General features: G+C 49.9%; 1 protein-coding gene across 8 annotated transcripts in view; it reads left to right on the top strand.

Annotated features, from left to right (window-relative positions):
* The first annotated feature begins 636 nt into the window (after window positions 1–636).
* Window positions 637–15,924, top strand: part of MGA (MAX dimerization protein MGA) — a 64,253-nt gene continuing 48,965 nt past the window's right edge. For all 8 annotated transcript variants that reach the window (XM_084288528.1, XM_084288530.1, XM_084288527.1 and 5 more), the window contains exons 1-2: window positions 637–796; window positions 10,848–11,989. In XM_084288528.1, coding sequence (XP_084144654.1) covers window positions 10,926–11,989 — 1,064 coding nt within the window. In that variant the 5' untranslated portion in view covers window positions 637–796; window positions 10,848–10,925. The remainder of the gene's footprint in view (window positions 797–10,847; window positions 11,990–15,924) is intronic.

The following is a 15,924-nucleotide window of genomic DNA, read 5'->3' as shown; positions in this document are numbered from 1 at the left end:
TTACGACTAATTACAAACGGGCGTCATTAATGGGAGAAGGTTTGTTTGCGGGGGCTGGGGCTGGACAGGCACACCCCCGGTAACGGCTCTGGCAACCCCTCGCCCCTCACAGCCCGCGTTATCCCTAATTAATTTTATTTAAAACTAGGGGAGGCAGCGCCCGTTTCCGCCCGCTTTTCGGGGCGCACACGCCCTCGGCTTCCACAAGCCCCTCGGCTCCCCAGGGCGCGGGCCGCCGGCTCCGTGGCGCGGCCGCGCGGGGCGTGAGGGGGCGCGGCGCGGGCTCCCTGAGGGCGGCCCCGGCCGCCATTTTGTGCCCCCTGCCCGCCGCCGCCCGGCCGCGCGCGCTTCCCTCGCGCCACGGCGGGGGAGGGGCGGCCAGGGCGGCGGCGGCGGCAGCAGGGCGGAAGTGCGTCGGCGGGCGGCGCCGGCCAATCAGCGGCGCGCTGCCGGCGGGCGTCGCGAGGCAGCTTGACCGCGGCCGCCGCCGCGCTGCGCTCCTCCCCCCTCCCGCTCCGTCCCCCCCCCCCTCCGAGCCCCGGTAACGGCCGCGCGGCGCCGCAGCCGGCGCCCTGCACCCGCGGGGGCGGCCCCGGCCGAGGGCAGGCGGGAGGAGGAGGTTGAGGTGCTGGGGGGGGGGGGGAGGCAAAAACGGGAGCGGCCCACGTGATGGGCCGGCGCAGCCAATGAGGACGGCGGGAGGCTGCGCGTGGCACGCGAAGGCCGCAGGAGCCGCGAGCGGGCCGCGTGGGCCGGGGCGGTGCGCGGCGCCCCCGGAGCCGGCGGCGGGAGGCAGGTAGGAGGCGGCCGGGCCGGACCGTGCCCCCCAGCACCGCGTCCCCGGGTCCGAGAGCGGCGCTCGAGGAGGAGGCGGCGTGAGGCGTGCGCGTCACGTGAGCGCGGCCGCCCAATCACACGTGCGCGCTGCCCGGGCCGCGTTTGAGGCGAGCGGGCCGGGGAGAGGCGGCGGGAGGGCGGCGAGCGCTCCGCACACACACAGCCCCTCGGGGGTCGCGGCACGGGCCGCCTGCACCGCGGGAGGGGTGTCCCGGGGGCGGGGGTGTCCTGAGGAACCGGGTGTCCTGAGGGAGGGGGTGCCGGCCCTGAGGGGCGGCGGGGCTGCCCGCTGCCTCCTTCCCCCCGCCGCCGCCCGGGAAGGGTCCGGTGCGGCCCGGCCGCCAGCAGCTGCCGCCTCCCGGGGCCTTGCCCCCCCCCCCCCATCCCCTTCTCCTTCCACCGTGCCCGGCGCCTGCCGTCACCCGGCCTCGCCCCGGCCCCGCGGGCCGCGCCCGCCCCCTGCCGAGCGGGCCCCGCTGAGGGGCTGTGGGGGGGCCGAGGCGGGGCGTAACGGCTCGCGGGCGGCCGTTGGCCCGCGGCGCCGCGCGTGCGCCCCGGCACGTCGCGTGAGGCGGCCGTTGGGCAGCGCCCCCGCCCCTCTCCGCCTGTCCCCTCCCGCCCCGCCGCTCCCTCTGCGGGCGGCCCCCGCCGCCGGGCGCTGCCCGGCCCCGCCGCGGCTTCGTGCGGGGCGAGTTCGCCGCCAGCCAGCCCCGGGCTGGCGCCGCGGGGAGTCCCCGGGTGAAAAGGGAAGCGGGGAGCGGCGCTTGTGGCTGGGAGGCGTGAGGGTTTGCGGTTGTCGCTTCAGCCCGGCAGGCGGAGCGGCTTCCAGGAGGCTTGCAGTAGCGCGGTTTGGGCTGTTCGCCTCGTTCCTTGAGCTGTCAGAGCTCGTGCGTTCACGCTGTGACGCTGTTGGTGCGTGGCTGCTGCTGAGCTCGCCGGTCGTCTTCTCTCTTGCTTGGCAAATCTCCCTGAAGATTTGAAGACGCTACAGACTGAACGCTGAAGGTCTCGTGAAGAAGAAGGCAGGCTGCTAGGGGAAATAGCGATCCAGGGCGCTCTGCCCAACGCAGCCGCTCAGCACGCTGCTGCAGCACCCTTTTGGTGCCCTCAGGCACTGGTTGTTTTGTCTGTGAGTCTATTGAGAACCAGAATGGGGAATTGATTCTTCCTGAAAGTCTTGCTGTGAGCGAGCATTTTTGTGCCTATGTATGTGTTTGTGGGAAAATAGCATAGTTCTTACTCCTGGCAGAGATGGCAGAATTATTTCACTTACCTATTCTGTCAGGCAGCACCAGCTATTACACTCACCTAGTGTTGGTGCACATGCTGCTGTGTCTGTCATGGCAGGTTAACATGCAACTGGATGAAGCCAATGTTAGTCCCACGTGTTAATAAACTTGCTTGGTTTTCTACCAGGAAAAAAAATAAAAGAAATATTTTTTTTTGGAAGTCCAAGATGCTTACAGACACGGTGGAAATAGATCTTTGCTTTAGAGGAGTGAGGAAGAGCTTTCACTTGAGAACAGCCATTTGTCCATTTGCCGTTGCATAGGCAGCAGAGGATCTACAAAAAAAAAATGGAGACGTAATATGCAAGTAGGCAACAGTCCCATTAGCTGCAATACCAGCAAGACTTTCTTCTTGAGGTCTTGTTCTTCAATAATTAAGGATGTGGTGGGATTTTTGTTTGGTTGTTTTGTTTTTAAGTACTGTGTGACTTTAGAATCCAGCATCAAATTATGATGGCAAAGATTCTGTCTTCACAATAAGATGGAATATTCTTTCCTTTTCTGATGGATTCTGGCTGTTCTAGTGCCTATGGTAAATCCTTGATGTGTCTTTTTCTGATCTTTTTCTGATCTGGATAAGGAAGAATGAAGTGAGAAGAACGATGAAGGCTTGTCATGAGAAGAAAGTAGCCAGAGGAGAGAGTCTGTTTAACAAAAAACAAATGAAGGCCCAAATAGAAAGGCAGTAAGGGATATAAACAGTAAAGAAGAAAGAAGATGGAATGTGGAAGCCAGATAAAATATATCTACAATGAAAATGTTTATGTTCATTGCTACAGTCTCTATCTTCAGGAAAAGCCAATTTGGAAAACAACAAGATCGTGACCTAAGTACGGTTACGCAGATACTTGGGATGATGGAGTTGTGCTGTTTTGCTGACTCGTGCAGTGCTTTTTGCTAATGTTAGTGTTGTGTGGTTGGCCTGACCGCAGCATAAGTCAGAAACGAAGATGGATATGAAACTTGGAACCCATCACCAACAGTGTGGTGCTTTAAATGCAGTTACTTTCCTTTTATTGTAACTTAACAGGGGAATAGGGTTTCCTTGATGGTTACAATTTGATGCACTAGAGCCACTGGCAACTCGGTAGTAATAAGCATCTCTACAAAGCAAGAGCTGAACAAGTAGCATAGCCCTGAGCTGAGGTGAAGTCTTCCTTAATTTCCTGACTTGCTCTGCTGAATGTTCTTATTTTTGGCTCTCATTTTTTTTTCTATGATGTGGAGAAGATCCTCAACTGAAGATTTGTACATGCGGTAAAAGTTTTGTGATGGCTGTGAAGGGACTGAAATTGATCAGATTGGTGGTGTTGATTATGGCCAGCGTTGCGTGGGAGATAACATACAAGCTTGATTTCTTGTTTTATCTTGTAGCTTTCCATAGTTGGAATAATAGGATATTAAAAAAACTCAGCATTATTAATGATGTTATGAAGAATAGGGGGAGTAACTAAAAGGCTTTATTTTAAACACTGAAATAATAGCACATTGTAAATACCTACACAGGTAAAACACTGGTTATTTACAGTAAACACTGATGTCCCTCCCTTTCTTCTCCCCAGTGGTTTATAACTAGTATAAAGGGGTTGTGTTTCCATTTTGTAGTGTTTGGTATTTGGGAGGATCTCTGTGTATCCCCAACGCTCAGTAGCTCCTTAGAGACCTGGATATCGCACACTGCGTTGTGGGATTAATGGTGTCAAACAAAACACTGACGTAAAGGGGGGCTGAAAGCTGTGACACGCTTGGCAGTTTTTCTATAGGAGAGGCCAGTGCAGGTATTTCCTCCCTCCCCCAAGTGTTTGCCCGCAGAATAGAAACAGCAGCTTTTGCAGGGGTGCAGCTGTCAGTCTGTGAAGCACTTCCTGAGCTACCAGCTAGTCAGCTGGGAATAGTCAGGGCTCTGGGTGGTGCGAAGTGAGTTGGGTTTTACTACAAAGTCATGTTCTGAGCTGAAATCTGACGTATCGCAAGCTGTGTCATTCCTGCACGTTGGGGATGTGAGTTGTCTGTGCAGGTAGGGCATGCGTTTCAGTATGTTTGCATCAACAAGGAAACCACAATCTGGAAAAACAGTTTTCTTACTATATTTTCTTTTTTCTTACTATTTTCCCCAGCAACAATTCATTTCTTAAAATAAACTTTTTTTTTTTTTTTTTTTTTAATCTTAGGCCACAGCTAGGTTCTACCACGACTTACACCTGTAATCTTCTTGACATCAAATTATACTTCCTCACTGTAGCTAAAGGAAGAGCTTCAACTACTTCTCTGTCACAACTAAGTGGTGTAAACCATTTCTTTTTGTTAAGTAGTTTTGGGGTAGGATTTTGTTGCCTAAGCACAGGGGTTGAGAGCCATTATATATGATGTGACATCTGTGTACAGCAAACGCTGAGCTCTGGCAGGCCAAAACTCTTCTGGAGAAGCAGTTGGAGAGCAGTGGGACAAGTAATGGTACAGAAATGGGACTGTATACGTTGAGAGGAGCAGTTTAATCCAACATGGAGTTTGAGAATTAACAGACTTTCTTGCGGCGTGCTACTGCGTTAATCATTCTCCCAAGTGGCAAAGCATTGGCTAAAGAAAGTGTATTTTTGTATTTTATCCCCACTAGTGTACACATTGCACAACACTTCTTGCTATTTATAACATCACTGGATTTCCAGGTCTTTATAAGTGTTTTTTGTGGCCACAACTTGGGACTTGGTATGGGTTTCAGGACCGCCTGGTCTTTGTTACTGGCAGACTTGAAGACTAAGATTCTGCTGACTCACTTGTGCTGGGTATTGGCACGGTTGTTTTGGTAGCTGTCCTTTCCATCTAGCGAGTGTAGTTTCAGCTGCTGTCACTTTTAGCTAGTGAATGTGAGAGCTGAAAGCCCCCGTTCTGCTCCAGTAGTAGTGCCTTTCATATACCATATCTGAAAGTACGCCGTCTGACACAAGTCTGGTGTATCTCGACTTGTGCAGTAGGGTTCTCCGTATTCAGACGGAAGAGATGACTGCTAGCAAAAAAACACCAGCAGCCCATCAGCACCTCTTTTGTGTTTGCAACCGTTGAAGTTCTGCCTATGTGTCTGCCTGCTGCCTTGCTCTCCCCATACCCACCTAGCAAAGCCTGGGCCTTGTGACCCTCCAGCTGGTGGTCTGCTATGGAATCTTTTTTTGTTTTGTTTTGTTTTGTTTTTTTTTTGGTTTTCAGTGCAGCTCCAGCTAGCAGTCTGTGGCCTGCTGGTTGCTGAAAGTTACAATGGCTGTGTTATTTGTAGTGGCGAGGCTGGGAATTGGTGCTCTGTGCTTGCAGGCATTACTGAAAGAAGGCATGTGGTTTGCATGACACACGCTCAAAATACCGTGTTTTGGGAAATAGTGTTGGGAAATGCAGCCTGAAAAGTTTGTAGTTTATGCTTTTGAGGCTCTGTGAAGCAGGGAGAGCACTCCTGGGTGGTGAACTTCAGAGTTTCTGATATGACCGTTATGTTATTGGTTACTATCCAGTGACTCCACTGATTGTGGAGGCCAGTGTGGAGTTCGTGCAGGCCGGTTCCTTTCTCTGCTACCAGTTGGTGTCTAGCACAAGCAAGGCTTAAAACTGCTGTTGCTACTGATCAAAAGGGACAGTTCTTTATTGCAGTGCTCTGGTTTCTTGTCAGCTGTAAACTGCTCAGAATGGGGCTACTTGAGCTGGTGGAACTTCTCTGACCTGTACTGGTGAATCTGCTCTGTCGATAAACACAGGGCTCTCCTTCTGTTCCAGGCAAGGCTTACTGTACGAGTTAGGTACACTGGTAGCAAAATCCCTGGCAGCATCAACAGTCCCTGGTGTTGCTTCTCTTATCACGGGAACACGTGCGGTGTGTCTGTAGCCCCATCTGCCTCTCGGCGTAGTGCAGCTGCTCTGGGTGAGTGGTTGTTGTAAATGGCCTCTTGCTAAAGGTGGGCGGGGGCACAGACTTCCTTCCTATCACCATTCAGAAATGTGTTGCTTAACATAAAATTGTGTGTCAGTGTATCCTGTGGCCCCAAAATGTGATGACCGCTATACCTAATAAAAGGAATACACGTCTTTGTCAGGATCACTGAGCAAAAGTAACTTCTCTTTTGGAGTAAGGTCTGTGCAGCAGTACCACGGCAGCCGTTCCTTCAGCTCCCCACCTGGGCATGCTTGGGTCTTGCCCAGAAGATGCAGTTTGTGCCTTCCACTTTCTCTGGCGGTGGAAAGTGCACGATCACAACTTCCTCTGTAGCCTTGCAGTGTAGGGAATGCTGGAAGCGCTCCAAGTTTTGTAACCAGCAAGCATTTTTTTGGCATGCTTAACAGGGAGGCTTACAGTGATGAGGTTATAAACCAGGTGCAGATAACTTGGTGGTAAAACCACCGAGCCCTGCCTCTAACAGTGCGCCTCTGTGCATCCCGCCTGTGAGGCTACCGAGAAGATCGGTGCAGGGGAAGCCTGTGCTGTTGGTCCTTAACGTCTGTGGAGTCTCCTGGGGGTTGTACGAGTGTCTGTACAGGAAGGGTGTGTGGAGATGGGGAGACCAGGGCAGAGGAGGGAGGACAAAAGGAGAGAAATGTCCAGAAGTATGAAATGTGAGATTTGAAAATGGTGTTTTTAGAGAAAATGGGATAGAAGGGAGAACATAGAAAGGAAGGAGAAAGCATGAGAGAGGATTGTGGACAGCATCTGGGATTCAGATATTGTACTTGGGGGATTCCTAACCCAGGCAGTTAAATGAAGTGTTTACAAGTTGAATTACAATAAATGCTTTCGATGTACAACTGAGCTGAAATGCTTTCCTGATTCCTTTCTTCCCCTGGCTTCCCACTTGCTGCATGACGTACAGAAGCACTTGACTGTTAGCCTTGGCTTTTTCTCGTGCTGAGGCACTTGAGGAGCTTCTCATTGAGAACCATCGTGTGAGGCTGCTTCAGAGCAGGGCTGAGCATGACCTTAGCGGAAAGAACACAACCTCCTCGCGAGGGTTGGCGTTTGCCTGCGCCTTCCTCTGAGCCTTTCTTCTCTCCTCGCTCCCAGATCTGCGGTTGGCAGCGTTTGGGTGTGACCCGTCCGTGTCCGCACCCAGCTGAACGCCTCCCTCTGCCTCTCCTGCGGGTACCAGCCCAGCCCTGCGTTGTCCGTGCTGCCCGGGGTGTGCTTTCAGTCGGTTTCTCTGCACGGAGCCTTCCTTTGGTTCCTCGCTCGACATCCTTCAGGCTACCGGGAAGGAGCTGCCGGGCTCTGCCTCCCACACGCCCGCGTGGCGCCTTGCTGCACGTTTCCCCGGTGCCTGCGCAATGTGGTTGCCGTGCTGCGAGCCCCCGGGGGCCCTCCCCCGGCTGCGGCGGGGGGGCTGCGGCCGGGGGCTGCCGAGGGAGGGCCCCGTCGGGGGCCCGCCTGCGCCGCCGCCCGGCCGTCGTGGGGCAGCGCCGGGGGCGGCCCGAGGCGGGGCCGTGGGGAGCGGGGCGGGGCCGGGAGCCCCGCGGGGCTTCGAAGGCGGCGGCGGGCGGGGCGGGGCCGCTCCCGCGCCGCTTCCAGAAGGTTCCGCGCGCGCACGCGGCGCGGGGCGGCGCGGCCCCGCGAGCCGAGCCCGGCGCTGTCGGCGCGGGCACGTGACGGGCAGGCGGGAGGGGGGGGGGCGGGGGGGAGCCCGGCGGGCGGCGCGCGTGCGCGCGGGGCGGCGCGGTGACGTCAGAGCGGTGCGCACGCACGTTGTCCCCAGCTGGCGGCCACACGGTCCGCGTGAGGAGCAGGGAAGCGCCGCGCTCCCCCCGCCCCGCCGCTCCCCGCCGCGCCGCACGGTAACTACGGGCAGCGGCCGCGCGGCCCCCTCCTCCCCTCCCTCCCCTCCCTCCCCGCTCCCTGCCCGCGCCGCCTCCGCGCGCCTCCCGCCCCAGCTGCGAAAATTAACACCAGGCGCCGCCGCCGCCACGAGGCGCCGCCCGGCCGGGCCCGCCGCCGCCGCCGCCCCGCGAGGCCCCGCCTCGGAGCCGCCCCGCGCCGCCGCCGCCGCTTGCCCTGCCCGCACCGCCCTTGGCGCCGGGCGCTGCCCCGCCGAGGGGCGGCCCCGCGGGCCCCGCACGTGCCCCCGCCCCGCCGCCCGCCCCCGGCCGAGCCTTCCGGCCGCGGGGGGGGGGGGCGCTAGGCTCCCGCCGCCTCGGCCGCTCGCTCGGGCGGGAGGCGCCGCTGCCGCGCGGTTGAACGGCGGCGCCCGCTGCCACTGGAGCCCGCGCCCGCCTCCCGTCGGCAGCGCGGCGGCGCCCCGGGCCGGCCCGGCTGGCAGAAGGGGTCCGGCTGTGTTCCTGCGCTGCTTTTGCCCGGTTCGCTCCCTAGGGAGCTGCCTCTCCTCCAGCTTGAGGTCTGGGGATGGCTGAGAAACAGCCGATGCTGATCAGAGCTTGAGGCTTCGCAAGTGCGCACGCTGACCCGGAGCAGAAACTCTGCACCCTAATAGAAGGCGTACTGAAGCCGCATTACAATAGAAGTGGCTACTGTGTCTGACCAAGTGTAATAAAACGTGTGAAGTTGTTCTTGTGATAGATGATGGTAATGCTGAAGGAGCGTAGCTCCTGGCTACTGTAACTGCTTCTAATCACGCTGCAACCACAAGCATCTCAGACGTGCTAGATAACTGTGAGTGCTGCTTATGGGAGGAATAACTTCTAGTGCCATGTAGGAACTTTAAATATTGGAAAGCAAAAACTGGCTCAGTAGCTCTTTGTACGTGTTGAATTCTGGCTGAATGCATGGCTGTTGAGACCTCTTGAATTTATTTCTGGCATGTTTAAGTTCTTCCTGAAGTGAGGTTATAGTTAAAGGCTTTCCGTACATCTTAAACCAGATTTAAAATCACACAGCGTATATCCTCAATAAGCTACTACAGTTTTGCTGTACGGTGCAGAGCATTAATGTGAACTCACTTTGTGATCCTACGTTCAGTATACATACAAACGTGCTGTGTGTGAAGAGAGAGATGGTAGGTCGGTGGGAAATCACATACAGCTTAGAATGTGAGTGCTTTCTCTCCCCTCCCCAGACCTGTCATATTAATAGACATTTATTTCTCTATTTTTTTTTTTTTTTTATATAGTTTAGAGCTTTTGTAGGGAAGCCTTTTTGGGGACTGCGGAAATGCTCTATTGAAAAAGCAAGGCAGCATTAGTAAAACAAAAGTTATGACGCCTGTTTTGCACAGCTAATTAATTTTGTGTTCCTTTCAGTAGTATTGTGTGTGTGTGTGTGTGTAAATATTTCCCCCTCAAAGTAAAACTGAAAGCCATGTCTTGTAACTTCACAGGTCAAACCTGTGGAGAAGCCTTTTTTGCCCCTCCTAATTTAACTTTTACATGAAATTTTAAAACATCGAGTTGAAAGAGTAGAAGCAGGTCTCTTGTATTTCCTAGGTGTCGAGTCTGTTCATCACGGGGTATAAATTGCCCATCTCCTGAGTTTTGAGATCATTTCCCGTATACATGTGGCTGCTGGCTTGGACAGCGTGCTTCCTCCTACAGTACTGCGGTCCTAACAAAACACACGTGTCTTACTGAAGACCTAATTCACTTAAAACTTGTGAGCCTGAGTTAATTATCTGAGCAGAAATCTGATTGCTTTCAACCAGCTAACTCCTGGTGCTGGTGATTCACTCCTGTCTCAGGTTTCTGGTTCCCCCCAGCTATGCATTTGATACAAAAATGGGCTGTTCTTTTTGCTGTGGCGTTCCGTATGTAATCATGTTTAAAATACAAATATCTGCGTGGGGGAATGGCAGTCTTGTGAGGCACTGGAACTACTTTAAATGTGCCAACCTGCTTAAGCAGTATATGTTTTTTATTGTCTTAGCATATTGATAAAACACTCCCGTGTGGGTTAGACGCAAAACACTGGAATTATGTATATGCTGGTAGAGGAAACTGTTTAGTTTCCTAAGCAGTGATTAGGGTAATCATATCAGTACCAATGTTTTCTTACTTTACTTCAAATATTTTCATAATTTAGGAAACAGAGGTAGCTAAGGTTGCCCAGTGCTTTTCATTCTTCTATTTTATCTTAGCTGCATGGCCTTTTGGGAGGTTAGCTGGCCTATTTTTTCCCCGAGCTTAGTCATTTGAACTGTTTTGGCCCTTCCATTCTTTGTTTCTGTCTTGAACAAGCTTTTAGAAGATCTCAAGTTTATGGGGAGGGAAGGGATCCCGAAGAAATCCTGACCGCACAAACTTTATCTTTCTCAATAAAGAAATTTGAGGAAAACAATGTTTTTTCTTCTCCCTTTCCCAGAGGAGCACTGGGACCTCTTTATTTCTGGCAAGAGCAAATGACTTCTGCCTTTGTGTCAGAAATGTGCTGTTTGCTCTCCTGAAAACTTCTGCACGTTTGCTAAATGTTGTTTCTTAAGCAAACCTAAAAAGTTGAGCCAGTATCAGAACAAAAAACGCTTTGATGCACTGACCAAAGCAAAGAGCCCTGTTGTGGCAAAGCATTACATGAAAATGCACTTTAAGGATGTTGTACCCCGCATCTCTGAGGCCTGAAGTGCATATGCACAAGCAGACTTGACTTGATATGTCCTAATTGTGCTTGATTTTAGAGTAGTGATTAACAGTTCTCCACATTAAAAACTTAAAAGTCATAGACAGGATCTCTCATGAGACTTTTACACCTTTTTAGAAGAGAGAATGTATTTCAATAACTTCAACTGGCTTTGTTTTTTTTTTTTTTCTCTACAGAAAGGTGACCACATGTAGACGATTATCAGAACTGCACAGAAGTTGACTTTGATTTGAGAGCTTATAAAACTGCTCATCATGGAGAAACAGCAGATCGTGCTGGGTAACCGGGATGGCGGGGCAGTGTTCGGTACAGCACCTGCTTTCTTTGTCATCCTGAAACAACAGCAGGGGAACGGGAAAGCTGACCAAGGAATCCTAGTGGCCAACCGCGATGCCTGTGCTCTTGCCAGCAGCGTGTCAGCTCCAGTCAAATCCAAAATGAAGACCTGCCTCCCCGCTGACTGCGTCTCGGGGGGCATCACTGTCACCCTGGATAACAACAGCATGTGGAACGAGTTCTACCATCGCAACACCGAGATGATTCTGACGAAGCAGGGGAGGCGCATGTTCCCGTACTGCCGGTACTGGATTACAGGCCTGGACGCCGGCCAGAAATACATCCTGGTCATGGACATCTCCCCCGTGGACAATTACCGGTACAAGTGGAACGGCCGCTGGTGGGAGCCCAGCGGGAAGGCAGAACCCCACGTCCTCGGGCGAGTGTTCATTCACCCGCAGTCACCTTCCACCGGCCGCTACTGGATGCACCAGCCAGTGTCCTTCTACAAACTGAAACTCACCAACAACACCCTGGACCAGGAGGGTCACATAATCCTGCACTCGATGCACCGCTACCTGCCACGACTTCACTTGGTGCCTGCAGACAAAGCCACAGAAGTCATTCAGCTCAACGGCCCTGATGTCCACACGTTTACCTTCCCGCAGACTGAGTTCTTTGCAGTTACGGCCTACCAGAACATCCAGATTACCCAGCTGAAAATAGATTACAATCCTTTTGCTAAAGGATTCAGAGATGATGGGTTGAATAGTCGGCCTCAGCGCGATGTGAAACAAAACAGTAACTTAGAACTGGAAGGAAGTAATGTTTTTAGCTCTGCCAGCCTTCGTGGTCGCCCTGCTGAAGTTGATGCCTTAGGTTTGCATCAGAGGAGTTTAGATTCTTCATTCATTGGTCAGAACCCATCGGACATTGATATGGAAAAAGAATCCTTTAATGCAGAAAGGGACTTCATGGGTTTCCTGGACACTGACCTGGCTTCGGGTGATATGCCAAAGCTAAAACAGGAAGCCTCTGAAAGGTGAGTTAACATTCTGTTTTTACAAGTACTAGTGGAGCGGGGGAACTCGGTAAAACATCAGGTAATGGGATGGTCATTAGACAGATCTTTGCAGCTAAAGTTTGCTTGACCTGAAATGATGGAACACTTAATGTTAGTAAAAGCTGCTCTTTGCCTTAAACGGTCATCTATCAGTCTGGATTTCCTAATGCAGAGTAATGAGGAGTACAAGAGTTTGGCATTTTTTCCTGTGTTGCTTTAACTCCCTTTGTAAAGAAATACTGAAGGGTTTCTCTTAACCTTCATAGTATTTTAGTAGAGTAAATATCATGTTTTAAAGTTTTAAACACAGTGCATTCCAGCCGTCAAAACGTTGCCTTTCTTTTTAGGGTTGTTTACAACCATGCTGTCTGTTTCTTCAGTTCTTTCCATTAGAGGATGGGTGAGGGTGTGTGGGGTGTAAGGGTATTTAGGGTGTGTGTGTGTAGGGATTTCCGCAAGGCAGTTGTAACTGGCAGCATGCCACTGTTTTGTCAATAACTGCTTGTGTGAATTCTTCGAGCCCTGAGGAAGAATGAGGTTAGCCTGTCTTTGGATAGTCAGTTACTTCATGTGTGCTGGGAAATGAGAGAATCTGCACCTAGGAAAGTATTTCTGAATGACTGTTCCACTGCTCAGACCTTAAATTGCTGTTTGATAATTCAGTGCTACATGCTCATCCAGGTTTGACTTTTGGAGCCGTTGTAACTTCTCACAAATAGCAGTAAAGCAGTCCAGCGTACACCGAGAACCTCTCTGTAGCATTGAACCTTTGGGTTTCTGCTAAACAACAAGCGTTTAGGTTTGGCAAGCAAGTCTGGCCAAGCCTATAATTTTATTACACTTTACCTTACTTTTCAAAACGTAAGTAATGGAACAGCAGATTTATTGAGTAATTAATTTTTGTCAAGAGATGTTAGAAGTACTTCAAACCTGAAGAAACAGTTTAAAGAAAAAAGCCTGTTTCTCTCCTGCCACTTCAGGTCCGTCTCTGACTTAATCTGCCGAAGATTGAGTAACAAAAGCATCTTTATGTAGATCAGTATGCCAAGAAATGATTTAACTGCAGGTAACTACTTTATCAATGTAATTAGGCTATTAGGGTGATGGTGTAATTAGAGGTCAGTTCTTGGAAGAAAAATGTGGTACTTATGACATAATTATAGTTTGTTTCAAAGGCTGTACTACATTTAGTGTGTTTTAGAGAGAACAGAGGTTTGCTGGATTGTTTTTTTCTTGCGGAAAGCTTGTTCTTGACTCTTGAGTAACTGCAAAACCGAATCACAAAGACATTCTCCATTCTTTGAGCCTTTCTCGTTGTAATTATTCTTACAACCATGGGAATTGCTTTGGGGTCTGGTGTCCCAACCTTTCTTCTGCAGGACCTCCCAATGCCATTGTATTAGAGAAGAATGCTTAGATTCTCAAAAAGTGGAAATTTTAGAGAAACACATCTTGAAGACTGAAAGTAAACTGATTTCAGACAGGATGGGCAATCTTTAATTCTAAAAAATACAGCATGGAACAGTGTTCAGATAACTTCACGTATTTTAAGTAAACCAGCAAATCTCTGAAACTAATGACTGAAAAGTTAGTAAAATTTTATCTTAATATCGATTTTTACTTACTTCATAAAATAATTTTAAGGACTCAAGGACCTTTTTTTGAAGAACTGGTGACACAAGTTGGAAGGCTCCGTTTCTTCTGGTTCAGAGTGTATTAGTAGCGTTCTCTAGTTTCTCATCTAAGACAAATTTAGAATCATAGACTATCCCGAGTTGGAAGGGACCCATATGGATCACTGAGTCCAACTCCTGTTTACCTCTAAATTCACCTATCTACTCCAATTTACTTCTAAAGTTTGCTAAAAGCTTCACAGAGGGAGCCTGTACAGGGTTTTTCTCTGCCCTGGGCTAGGAAGTATTTATCATTTGATGAATAAATGTTACCACATTCCTAAAACAGACCTCAAGCTTTGTCCAGCCTTTTGTTTTAAGCTTTGTAATCTGTGTGAAAAAGCCAGGTTCTGTACTTGAAAACAGAAGAAAAGATCTCACCTCAGAACTGGCAGAACTCTGTTTCTGTGCTGGAGTTTTTTGGGGCACTGGTTCTCCTTGGTACCTTCAGACCTCTTCATGCTGTTCTCATGCAACGCAGCTGAGATCTGTTCATAAATACAACAACCTTTCAAGGAAGGGGTTGAGAAGAGGCATTTTTCTTTATCAAACAACAAATATAATTGTGCTTTTTTTTGTAGGCAAGCTCTTACCCATAAGTTGATGGGTGCTATCTTGCCTTTATGCAGGGTAGTGATTTGGGCTGATTCATGTGTGTTGAAGAGTTAGAAGTTGGGAGCTGCAGCCTCTCAGACAACTCTCCCCAAGGAAGTGGGGTTCCTAGTGCCGTGGGGGGTGATAGTTCCCCTAGTGTGCAGGCTTGCTGACCAGAGGCTTTGTCTTGCTGCGAATGGAGCTGTGTAGGATGGTGCATGTACCTGAGGATAATTATAATTTGGAGTTGGTAATGCACTTTGCAAATAAAGGATTCTTCTCATTATACTAGCTGGTGTATTTTCTTCTGTGTTGTGGTAGTGTGTTCAGTTTCATCAGGTGCACTGTAAGGAAAAGAAATGTTTAATTTGAATTGTGGGCACTTGTAAATGAATGTTTATGCCTGCAGCCTCTTGGATGCTGGGGTTATAGAGGGAACCCCAGGCAAAATTCACCAGTTCACAAATCTTGCAGGCTGGTTCACCCTTCTTGTTCCAAGATCTTTTGAAATTCTTGGTTTAAAAATACAGATTATTATTTTTTTAATGTTCCTGTAGACTTGTTTGTCTAGTTTAGGTGTCTTGTGTTTAGTTTGACAGTTCAATTTTCTTTCCTCGTTGACTTCCTTTGGAAGAATGCTGTAGTGATCACCCATCAAAGCTCAATCACAGATTGCTACAGTTGCTGGATTAATTCCAGATAATCCAGATATGTATTCTGTGGTGTGCTTTAAAAGTATCCACTTGGAAAAACCCATCTATGTCAGTACTTCCAGTAAGAGAGCAGCTAAATAGATGAATTTAGCAAAATGCAAGACAACTATTTCCCTGCTTTAACTGTTTAGTTGTGAGGTACCAAATAATATATTATTTGGGGGTATAAATATGCTTAAATATGAGCATTTTCCCACATCAGGCAAAGAAAAAGGTAGTTCAGACATCATCTCAGCATTTCTACCTGATCTCTGATTAAACAGGGGATTTTGAGAGGACAAACTGGTGTGGCTCATTTTCCCACAGCATGTAGGAAGAGCCTATGTAAGGGTATTTCTGTGGCTGCTCGTGTTGGAAATAGTGCACATCACAGGTGAAGAGCCAAAACAAATTACCACTAAGAAGAAACTTCTGAATTTCAAATCTAAACAAGTGCTGGTGAGCATTCGGGCAAGTGTTTGATCTTCTCATACGTACACACATGGATGATAGCTCACTCTTGTCTTCATTTGGCTCACAGTCTGCAATATGCAGACTAAAATAGCATTTGTGCCTACACATTTCTTTTTTACAGCAGGGCTTCTTTGTTTTGGGTACTGTCCAGATCCCTCATAGAAAGGTATGCATCTTGCCTAGAAAGTAATGCATCTTGCAAGGGATAAAGAAGAATGTCTGGAGAAGTCCAGGCTTTACTGGGCTTCTAATTGGAAACAGTGAAACTCAGATGAGAAATTTATTCTTGGCCAGCAAGCTCATTAGGTTTTTTGTCTTTTTATTTTAGAGAATGTTCAGGTAGAATAGCAGATTAATGAGATTCCTTAATTCCATTCACTTTGACAGTGGGTTTGCTGTGCTGAACAAACCTCTGTATTTGCTGTGACAGAAATTGGAGTTGTCCAGAACCTCTAAACGTATCATCTTGCAGTTTCTCTCA

Source organism: Netta rufina (genome assembly GCF_964035555.1).
Source record: "Netta rufina genome assembly, chromosome: 5".
Classification (NCBI taxonomy): Eukaryota; Metazoa; Chordata; class Aves; order Anseriformes; family Anatidae; genus Netta; species Netta rufina.
Note: the sequence above shows the minus strand (reverse complement) of the source record. Positions and strands in the feature narration are given on the sequence as shown.